Consider the following 11757-nt stretch of genomic DNA (forward strand, 5'->3'; position numbering starts at 1 on the left):
CATGTATGTACACGTAGGGCCCCGTACGGCAGGGGGCATATATATCGAATGTCGATCGTCTCTAGGTCCAGGGGTCCAGAGTCAATCCCCCACTCGAGGGACTAAAAATCCCATGGACTATCGTTATTCTGATGATGGCTCAATCATGAAAGAATTAAAATATAATATAAACACTTTAGCAGTCTGAATAAATCATCAAATTGGGCCTATCGTCTGACTCTAATACAGAGTAGAAAAAATACTTAACTGCTTTTTATTTGGGTAAAAATCTGAAACTTTCAATAGGGCCTTTCGCAAATTCGTTCGCTCGCAAAATATAAAGTGTTAATGGTTATAGACGGTGCTATAATGAAAAAAAAACAGCGGGAATTTTGGCCCGGGATTTTGGCAAACTGGTGCATATAATTTATGCCTTCATTCTAGAAGTTTTGACAAATAATGTGAGAAGCAATTAAGATATAATAAACGCCCGTTCAATACGTCATGGACTCCCACTGCAGACCTCCCAGTACTAAGTCCAGATCTCCCAGTGGTCACTCTTTGCATTTTAGTTGAATCTTCGTGTTTTATGTGTTAATTCCCACCTTCGGGCAAGTGATATTGTGATGCTATTATAATATATACGTACACTCGATCAGCACTCTTCACCAGGCAGAGGCAGTGATCACCGGGGCCATGTCATGCAGTGCTGTGTAAGAATATTTATGACAAGATTAAGCGAATTCAATTAAGCTTCATGTTTGTAATTGTATACCTGCTGCAATTCGAGAACGAACCTTCATGTCTTGCATGAGGCACCCATGCACAGGTGCCTCATCTATAGACTGATATATCTGCTATTTCGGAGGGTGTTTTTTTTTTCATTATTGATTTTTCTTTGTCCTCCTAAAACTAATGCACAATCAGAAAAAGTTTTTAAAAAATGAAAAGAAACTCCGAAGAAACAGCGGATATCCCATTCCCACGATTCCTCCCCCTGTTAAAATTTAGCCAAATAATTAATCACTTCTCGAATACATTTTCTAAGGCCCCCCCCCCCCCCCTCTTCTCCGGGTGGCCCCGCGGTCTGGCCCCACGCCCCCTGAATACATTAACGTTGATAATACGGTACCGTACACGACCTACTGTGTGATACAAAATTTTCATGAATGATGAAGTTCCACTGTGCTTGCAAAGTTTGAGGTAAAGGCCCAAATTCTGAATTCATTTTGTTTCACACAAGTTAACGAAGCTGTAACTTTTATTGACTCCTTATCTGCTATGAATAGATTAACTTAGTGAAATCTCTTTTTATTATTTTGGCATACTTTAGCCTACATTAGTCACTGACCTGGCACTTTCCGATTGTATGGCCCCATATATAGACGTTGATGTTCTCTTTTCAACTCTGCTTATGATTGAGACTTCTTTAGAGTCCTATTTCTAACTTGAGATTAAGAAAGGCCGGGTGACAAACTACTACATTTGTTTGTTGAGTGTAAGATCAGTGTAAGTAACAAAGAAGGAACCCACTTTGTAGTGCAAATGATAAAGAAGGCCTGGGCTTGGGAGCATTTCAATTCATCAGTACGCCTAGGGCCTAGGCCTACCGTATTTTTGTGCGACAAGTCAGTCAACAGTAACGTTAGAGGCGCACGACATCAACAAAAGCGTAATTATTTCGGCCCTCTTCGTGATTAATCTCGAGATTCAAGAACCCCCATCTCCACCATGCACCGCAAGAAGAGCGATTCCTGCTCGAGCGAGGCAACAGGCCCAATATTCTGAACATGCGCACTCTCGGATCTTTTAGTTTCAACGGCCAGCGCTTTTGAATAACTCCCGCGATATGCAATCAATGTACTCCTTTCACTTGTACTTTCGCAGAAATTCGACCGGTGTTTTGCAACAATCTTAGAGCTCAGCTCTGCCACGCTCAGCGAGTGAAGAAGTGATGTATTATTCATTAAATATGATGGTGGAGAAGGAGGCAACAACAGAGAGGGGGAGAGAATGAGGAAGGAAATGCTATTTGCTCACATTTTGCGAAGGAATAAAACGACACTTCTGTCAGTGTTGATATTGACTATGACCATCGTCGATATAATGAGCGCCTCCCCCATCGGTCTGGTTTCTCCCAAAACCCATTCACTGGTGTCTGGTGGGACACCATCATTGCTGATTGGGGAATTGATGAACGCTATTCATGTCTATTCGCGTGTATAAGTTGACTTTCGCATGCATTCGGTATGATCGCGATATGTTTTTGTTTTGACCAAGGCGGAAGTGGAACGCGAATTGCATTATGGACTGACGTCATGAATAAATTACCCCGAGTCCAATCTCGAGTGCGTCTGCACCTACGAATTAGCGGGATAATTCATAAAATAGCGCGCTATTTTGCAAATAATCCCGAGTTGACTTAGGATTGCAATCTCGAGATTAATCCTGCGAACTAGCGCGATAATTGCGTCTCCATTGCAAACAATCTCAAGATTTTTAAGATCGGGATAATTTACCGGATCAGGAATAGCGCTCTAATTTGAAAACTCGGGATGGTGCAGACGGCCCTATTGAGGTCAGAAGCCCATTTGTTTTGTTTGTGGATGACAACAAATATCCTTATCAAAACAAAAGTAGACGGTGAATTTTTAAAGTAGATGGTGAAAAGGGGTAATTTTTCATGAGGAATCTGCTTATCACATTTTTATTTGCCGCCAAGGTAATCCTTTTTTATGTAAACAAAGGAAATTGGTCTCTCAAACTGGAGACTGTCTCTGAAATTGGATACCCAAAGTCTTTACAAAAGGCTCTGATATTATTGCCTTGGAGATAATTTCTCTCATGGGAGACAATCTCCCATATTGGCCGTGCGCCTCTACTGGTCAAGTTGTCAGATCTGACAAGACAAGACTGAGTCAACACAACAGTGAACACCCCTGGGCTTGCCTTGATCACATTTGTTTACTACTAGCTCTATGCAACCACCCTGCCTGGGCTGTGGGGAATCTACATGTAGATTTATAGTATGCCAACGCAGTAGACAACACACACTTGAGTTTTGTGACAAAAAATTATATTACTAATTTTCATACAGTTGCAATTTATTTTTCAGGCCTGCCTGGGGATAAGTTTTGTATTCACCAGAGTGCTCAAAATATTGAATTTTGGGCATATTTTTGTGCGCTCTCTATTGGTGGAAAGTAAAATTGCAAGAAAATTTGTTTTTTCAATCTCTGGTTTGTATAGGCTCCACTACACTTGGTTGTACTGGCAGTGGAGTGTAGTGGAGCGTAAACGAAACATTGCCTGAGGTAAGTTGTATGATGAATAGCTGTAATGGAAACTGACAGCACAAGCATGACGGAATAGTAAGAGAGAACAAGGTTATATCATCACCTTATTCATTGAATGAGTGGGCTTGAATTTGATTGATTGAGAAAAACTGTTACCATGGTAACTGTCGGATAAAATAGGACTTGTCATAAGTCCTTCCACGAAACGCTCCCCTGGAATCAACTTTGTACAAATTCAATGCAGTTGTTAAGTTGATTTGATTTTAATTTTCCTTGGCCTGGCCCTGGGAACTTGCCCTGGTTTATGTTACATTTGTGATGTGATCCTAAAATTTAGGCTAAATTTCCGAGCTTCAGTTCCTAATGGCACTGTCAGTGTGATCCTATATACAGTTGTACATGTGATGTAGACTAGTTTTTTTGATGGACCTAGTATGGCTAACATGGCATGGCTATGAAGGATATTGAAATGCCTATCACAATGCACACATTTATTTATTGTTCTTATACTTTTTTTTTCTTATATAGTGCCAGTGATGAATCCTGGAGTTGTTTCTCGATATGTAAGAAGTATCTAGTAATGCCACGGAGATGGTGGATCATATGAATGATTTTGATCTTTTTGGATTCTTTTACAATTTGGAAAGTTTTCCATTTTGATGAGTCACACTCATCCTCAACACAGATGATTTTATTTGCTGCTTCCCCGAGAAGCAGAACTCAGTCATGCCCCTATCAGGTAGCACTATTGCAGAAAGCATGGCCAATACTGGGCAGCAGCCAAACTCATCAAACGGCCTGGCCCAGCCATTCAGTATCGCAACCCTGGCTTCATCCGCTTCACCCTCAACAATACCACAAATGCCAAGTTTGTCAACGTCGGGAAGCGAGGCATCGACTCTTTCACTTGCATCAGGGTCGATCATTCACAGACCAGACTGGGTGGAGTACTTATCAGGGGGAGGCGCTGCATTTGTCAACATTGTCATGACTTTTCCTTTGAACAAGGTAAATAAACTTGTGTTTTGGGGGTTTTGTCTTTAATCTGTTAAGCTCTTTCCATTAAAACAGAAAGACAGAACGAAACATGGCAATCTGACCCTCAAAATAATTGTACAGTTTTGCAAATTGAAAAAATATCTAACAAATTTTTTTAATGCAGTACAGTGCATATCAAAAAAAGTTTACACTAAAAAAAAATCCTGTAAAATTATACATTTGTAATATCTTGAAGATTTTTCCACATTTCAACATTGGTACAGATCCATTTAAGCAAATGACGATGTAACTGTCGTAAAACATTTCCCCTTGAGTGAGCACCACTTAATCATGAATAACATGTGGAATTTAGCTAGTAAAATGGATTTGAAGACATCTTTTACCTTTTTTTAACTTGTTTCCTTGCCCAAATCACTTCGAGGTGTGCATTGCACCCCACCCTACTCCCCCAGTTACCAAGGCTATCATGACGATATTTGCTTTACACTGATCTGTGATTTACATAAAATGGCTTAGGCTTGATTTTCATTTTGTTAATCATTGTCAAGCTTGGGAAAAGTGTGGAGAAACAAGTATTAAAAGAAAAATGAAATGTAAACCCACTTTAAATGATAAAAACTTTGTGAAACATGCTAGAGATGTCTTATATAATTTTTTTCAGATTCAGTTATGTCCTCAGAGCCAGCTGGCACAAAAGGGGTAAAGGATGTGTTTACTAAGTGTTGAAATTCAATTTGGGTGGCAAAATTGTTAGAAAATGCTTGAATGTATCCATTTTTTTTAAATTGCCTAAAAGTTGAAGGGAAATGTATGAGAAATGTTTCGCGGGGTAAGTTTGATTTCGCCCTTTCCCCTTGACATAACGTATTAAACAAGAATTTCTGCGCAAACAGATTTCTGCAAGCTTTAAAAAAATGAACAGTGCTCACTGAAGTGTAACATTCTGTCAAAACTTTTACTTTCATTGGATAGATGAGACCAAACCCAAGATTATATGTGAAAAAATTACCCACATGTATATTTTTTAATTCCAAGGGCTTTTTCAAAGTTTTTTTGATACACCCTGTAGTTGTAGTGTGGTAGGTTGTATTCAAAACTACTATAATCAGAGAGTTTAAGGTCAAACAGCAGAATTGTTTGACATCAGGGGGCCATTTCATAAAGCTGTTCGTAAGTTAAGAGTGACTTTAAGAATGACTGGTGAACCTTTCTTATGTACTAAATAATCACGAATGGACATTTAATGGTAAATATAATTTACTATAAGGAAGGATTACTAGTCATTCTTTAAGTTGCTCTTAACTTAAAAACAGCTTTATGAAACACCCACCAGATAGAGAGAGGTAGATGATTTCATCTTCACTTGGTGAGTAGTCAAGGGCTAAAATAAAAGATTAAAAACCTGCAACCTGTGGACCAAGATGAAGTAATATTCATGTTAATGAATAGTGGGAGACATATGAAAAAAACCCCAAACAAACAGATGGTTTAGAAGCAAAAGATCAAAGTGTAGCAAAGAAGATAGACAACAAGATTATTAAGTTACTCTAAATTTGTTATGAAAATATTGACCTGACATTGATATAAAAAGATGAATACTTGTACCCATGCAGGTGCTATTTCGACAACAACTACATGGGATCCGTGCCAAAAAAGCCCTGCGCCAGATTAACAAAGAGGGACTCCATAATATCTATCGTGGCGTGCTGCCTCCACTCTTGCAAAAGACGTGTTCTGTATCTCTTATGTTTGGTGCATACGAACAGTTCAGTCGCATCTTCAAGAGCCAGTTCCCTAACCTCAATTCAACTGTAATTATTTGCCTGGCTGGTTTGCTTTCAGGTGGGTAATGATAAGGAATGACTAGATTTGTAAGACAACCAAAAGTATACACCACATTCAAGGTCAAGTCCACCCCAGAAAAAATGTTGAAAGAGTGAGTAGGTGATGTCATCAGTTCCCTCATCTGCATACCAATCAGGATGTGAAGATAACTGTTTTGTGAGATTAAGCGAAACTTCAAAATGTCATGAAATTCTTGTTTTGCACCTGATTTGTTTGAAATTTTCAGGGTTATACTTGTTGGATTGTTCTCTGTTTATTCAAATCAACCTTTTTTTTTGGGGGGGGGGGTGGACGTGTCCTTCAACAATTGCCCATTAAACTGATTTGTCTACAGTAAATGCCATAGATTGTTTAATAAAAAAATGTTTGATATCATTTTTATTTGATCGAGGAATCAGTGCAGAATATTGAGAGAAAGAGGGAGAAGATGGGAGTAAATGACCAGTTTTTATCTTTGTTTTACAACTTTATGGCTAGATATATTTGAATAGCAGTTTCTTTCTTTTCAAATAAAACTTTTTTGATGAAAATATTTTTCAAAGTAGAATTCAATGTAAACTCCATTACAATTTGTGAATTCAAATATGATATGGGCATAGTACAACAATTTTTGAAATGTTTTGATTTATTCTTATGATTTTGTTTCCAGGTTCTTGCGAAGCCCTTCTTGCTCCGTTTGAGCGCGTTCAGACTCTTCTTCAGGATCATAGGAATGAACATAAATTCAAGAACACACACCATGCTCTTAGAACAGTCTACTCCCTTGGTATAAAAGAGTGTTATCGTGGACTTACCGCTGTCCTTTTGCGCAATGGGCCAAGCAATATCGTATTCTTCAGCCTGCGAGGAAAGCTCCGATCAGCACTCCCAGAGCCAACGACGGACACGGGTGCAGTGGTGAACGACTTCATCAGTGGCGCGATCCTGGGTGCGATGCTCAGCACCGCGTGGTTCCCGGTCAATGTGGTAAAGACGCGGATGCAGTCAAAAGTCGGCGGAGAGTTCCGCTCATTCGTGTACACCTTTCGGAAGATCTATGTGGAGCGTGGCTGCCGCTGGAGAGCCATGTTTTTCGGAGTCCATCTCAATTTCACCCGGGCTTTAATATCCTGGGGTATCATCAATGCTTCCTATGAAATCATCAAGTCATCTTTCCAGACCTGGGGTTCATGATAGATTCTTACAGGAAGCAACAAGTTCTTCCTGTCAAATCTTAAACTGTGTCAACCTGTCATCATTACAGATGAGATTCATGAGTTGTGATTTTTCCCTCCTTATCCCATATTGTGCATGAAATCATGTTGAAAAATGCTGAAGATAACTTAATCATATTGATTTAATTTACACGTTGTCTTATCTGAATTATGTCGGTATTTTCAACATTGCATGAATTTTAAGAGTTCAAACTCATTTTAACACTGCATGGCCATTTAAGTTGAAAAAAAGGGTGTGTCCCTATAAACATTAAATTGTGTGTTCATGAATTTCATGCTGTTATTTTGTATTTTCATAGATATAATTCGATTAAGTTCCAATGACATCTCAAATTCAGTTTCTTAGTCTCCTGTAATTCTGTTAATTGTTATTTGAGAAACCTTGGAAGCGCATAGAGTCGTAATTCATAATGTATTATGCGCCATTCAAGAACTGACTACTATTATGTTAAAAGGCTCATGCATTGACAATCTTTGTAGAATCTTCATGTGATTACATACAAAATATCAGGCATAACATTGTTGTGGTATTCATGAACAGAATCAAATTTGAGATTATGCATTTAAGTGATAATTTTTGTTGGTTATCAAATAGCAATGTGTGATTGAATTTGATATTTGATACTACAATAGACATTTTTGCAAGAACTGACTTGGAGAATTCACTCGATAAAATCCTAAAAGATTTTAGGAAGTTCATTAAATGCTCATGATTTTTGTTAGATTTGTTTTGATTTTTTGGTACATGTGCAATTTCAGTCAGACCCAAGGCAAATCATATTCTCATAAAGTGTTTAAGTTCTCTTGAATATTGTAATTGTTTTATTCAATCATCGTTTGTTTTCGATTGTTTTTGCTTGTGAAAAATATTTTTTAATTGTTTCTTGCCTTATTTGGGTATATCAAGGCATAAAAAAAACCAAACCATAATGACTTTACTATCTCAAATGATTATGCATGTACATGTACTGTACTGCCAAGCAGCTATGTGCTTATTAACCCCCTGTCGCGCTCCTGCCCATCTTCAATGATATTTTATTTGGATCCAATAACATTGGAATTACCATTCAAAGTTACAGTTACTCACGTGGAGACTGTGATTGATTGTGATGTACATCATTCACTTTCATTAAGGAGCATGCCTGATGCTTCAAATGCTGCATATTCTTTCAGAAAATAATTTTTTTTATCAATTTGTTTGTGTGTTCATTTGCAGTTTCAATGCAAACATATGTACCAATTATGCTTGGGTATTATTATTACTGTGCTTTTTAACTTGAAAGCTCATATGTACCAATTTTGCTTGGGTATTATTATTACTCTGAATTTAATGTAAAAGCTCATCAACTTTGAATGTTTTCTTATCCATGATGAACAAATGTTGTTTATGTTGTTTAAAATGCTGTCATCATTAGCTTGCATTATGGTGGTTATTTCTTCTGAACCTAAAATATGTCGTACAGCTCAAACTCCAATGGTATATAGTTTTGTTAGTTTCCTTCACACAATATTGCCACATATACCAACTTACCACATGTGTAGATAAATAGGGAAACAGCATTGTTTTACACTGTGATTGCCATAGTAAATTGCCACAGTAAAATATTCTAGTGGAGAAATATCTTTGGCTGGGCCCCATGACACAAAGATTCAAGTTCAGATGCATCAGTCAAAATATTATTGTGATTGGTTGAAAGTATGCATGTATGTTTACATGTAACAATATTCCTGCGCAACAATAATTTGATACAAAGCCATTGCTGTTTTGCAAGTGATTGCAATTCTTTTTGTGATGGGACCTGAATTCAGAACCTTGCAGGTACAGAGTTTATATGCCAATGGCAAAATATATATGTATTTGACATGCTCGACCCATGCGAGGTAAATAAGTACGAATTGAGTATGAATCCACTGCAAAAACTCTGGTGTTGATTTAACAACAACCCAGAATCTATACATGTCCACACTAGAGAAGTAGTGAAACAACTTCAATGTGGAATCGAACCGATGTTGTTTAAATACTAGTTTGTGTTGTATAAACACCTGTTTGGTGTTAGACCAAAAGGAAACTGGTGTTGTTTAACACTTCTCTGGTGTGGACATATATAGATTTTGTTCTTGTCATTTGCCCCCCCCCCCATTCTATTATTTTTTTCACTTTTCTTCCCTCCCATTTCATTATCTCATTCTATTTAAAGCTCTCATGCCTCTCCATCTCTATTGTGCCCTTCATATATCTACCTCAAGAAGTATCAAAATCAAGTTAAACTGGAAATGGCCATTCACCTACCAGTCAAAGTAGACAAGGTCACTCCTTTCAACAATTATTTGTAGAGCAATGATATTCCTGAGAGATGTTTCTCATGTATTAAATGCTCTCAAAATTTAAGACGTTCTTTGATAAAAACAGACATAAATTTCCATCATTTGTGGTCTCTTAGCCTTGATTATGGTCACAACCATTATTTGTCGAATGTGGATCCTCCACTCCCTGTGGATTATTATTGCCATGTGGTGTGTTGTGGCCCAGTGGATTAGTCTCCTGACTTTGAAACAGGGTTGTAGGTTCAAATCCCAACCATGGTGTAATTTCTTCCAGCAAGAAATTCATCCATATTGTGCTGCACTCAACCCAGTTGAGGTGAATGGCTACCTGGCAAGAATTGATTCCTTGAAATGCCACCACGCTGTAAAAGGCAGCAGGGCTAAAGCCATGATATTAACTTCCTAGGTCCTTTTGAAATGCATAGGGGTGTTATGTCCTATGCTATGCGCTATACAAGAACTGTGTTATTATTTTCGTAGAAATGGGCATTGTCCTGCAGTGCTTGCATCCAACCAGTTCCAGAGTTGTGTGTATGAAAACAAGAGATGAGATGTCTGCCGACACAATCGTCTTCATTTAGAATGTTTAATTAAGATCTACATGTTACCAATTTTTCGCAAGATAAATAACCTGCATTTGCCTTAAAAACAATTGTATTTAAAACAAAACATGGTGAATGTTAATTTGCTCATGCAGTCCCTCTTTTATGGAACAAACTCCCAAATTCCCTTTGAACAATTGATACATTAGACATATTCAAAACAGCTCTTGAGACTTATTTATTCAAAAATGTACCTCAATTCAACAAAGTGAACTTATTAACACAGTTTTTAAATTCCTTTGTATTCTGAAGTGCATAGAGATGTAGCTATAATATGTAATTTGCACTATATGAAAGCTTAATATTATCATTTGTAACATTGTAAGCAATATTGAATGTAAGCCTAATGGGCTTTGACAATGTCAAGATGTGTTTAATTCATCTTTAGTACTATTCTTGGAGTTGTATACCAATATGATAATAACAGCTGTTTGATGTTTAACAGCATTGTAAATCTTATATTTTATGTTTATTTCATATGGAGGTTTGTTTGTTATTTTCTTATCGTTTGGGGCTAGGAATTTTATAAATTTTTGTTTTATATCTACCAAGGAGCATTTCACAAAAGGACTTGTCCAATATCTTATCCAAGAAGTCCTGATTTATCTGACAGTTACCATGGTGACAGAGCTTCCTAGCTAATTAAAATCAAGGAAATTGTCAGATCTGACAATTTGTCTGAAGATAAGAAGTTGATGAAATGCTCCCCAATTTAGTTGAAATCATGAATTTAGATGCATGGAGGTGCAGTTCACAACAATATTTTGCTTATGAATTTAAATTTGTACCTGTAAGTGTGGTTACCTAAATATATCAGATGTGAATATAATGTTTCTAGTCTAGACTCGATATTCATATAGTATGTAATGTTGCAATGTACTAAAGATGTGTCTGTGAAGAAGTCCACCCCTGTCCATTTCTTACAAAGAGTTCCGGTAGATAATTATTTCATTATTTGTTTGGTGTCACCTGTGCCTGGGAGGCGATAAGCGAACTGAATCACTGTGACCTGCAGGTCTCTCCTCAAATATAACTGATTGGGGGAGTGCAGGTGGACCATTACACCGGGGTTTCCCCCTACTCTATAAGAATAGTGCAATGGGTTCTTGACGTGTAAAGGTGGGGATTCTCCTCTACATGGGGCGTCCATTAACATCCTATCTGAGGGATGGAGTGTTTTTTCACTGTAACATAGCCTGAATCTATAAACAGGGGAGAGACTTTTACACACAAGGCATAGGCTTCGGTCATCTTCTGTGGGTGGACTCGAACCCACTACTATTGGTTTCCATAGGTAGGCACTTTCGATTGAGCCCCCTTCAAGTCAAGCCAAGGAGCTATTACAGAGAATAGCTCTATGGTCAAACTCAGATTGGGACTGGTCTAAAATTCCCGTTATTTTACTACACAGTTTTACATCAATTGCAATTTGAGTTTGAAATCTCTTTGTAAGATGAGGAAAAGGTGTCAGGATGTTTTAATCAATAATGTATGATC

The 11757-nt window shown here is 37.7% G+C and overlaps 1 protein-coding gene across 1 annotated transcript; it reads left to right on the forward strand.

The window, feature by feature from the left end:
• The first annotated feature begins 1117 nt into the window (after positions 1-1117).
• LOC121416813 (mitochondrial nicotinamide adenine dinucleotide transporter SLC25A51-like) lies at positions 1118-9724 on the forward strand. The gene is made up of 4 exons (XM_041610328.1): positions 1118-1182; positions 3804-4283; positions 5888-6116; positions 6769-9724. Exons 2-4 carry the CDS (start codon positions 4002-4004, stop codon positions 7290-7292), a joined length of 1035 nt encoding a protein of 344 aa, XP_041466262.1. The 5' UTR covers positions 1118-1182; positions 3804-4001; the 3' UTR covers positions 7293-9724.
• Positions 9725-11757: the final 2033 nt, after the last annotated feature.

Source organism: Lytechinus variegatus, chromosome 1, assembly GCF_018143015.1.
Source record: "Lytechinus variegatus isolate NC3 chromosome 1, Lvar_3.0, whole genome shotgun sequence".
Lineage (NCBI taxonomy): Eukaryota > Metazoa > Echinodermata > Echinoidea > Temnopleuroida > Toxopneustidae > Lytechinus > Lytechinus variegatus.

Excerpts from the sequence above, each read along its gene's own strand:
- LOC121416813 (XM_041610328.1), top strand. The coding sequence starts at position 4,002 with ATGCCCCTATCAGGTAGCACTATTGCAGAAAGCATGGCCAATACTGGG. Across the intron at positions 4,284-5,887 it reads TGACTTTTCCTTTGAACAAG|GTGCTATTTCGACAACAACT; the intron begins GTAAATAAACTT and ends GTACCCATGCAG. Across the intron at positions 6,117-6,768 it reads CCTGGCTGGTTTGCTTTCAG|GTTCTTGCGAAGCCCTTCTT; the intron begins GTGGGTAATGAT and ends TTTTGTTTCCAG.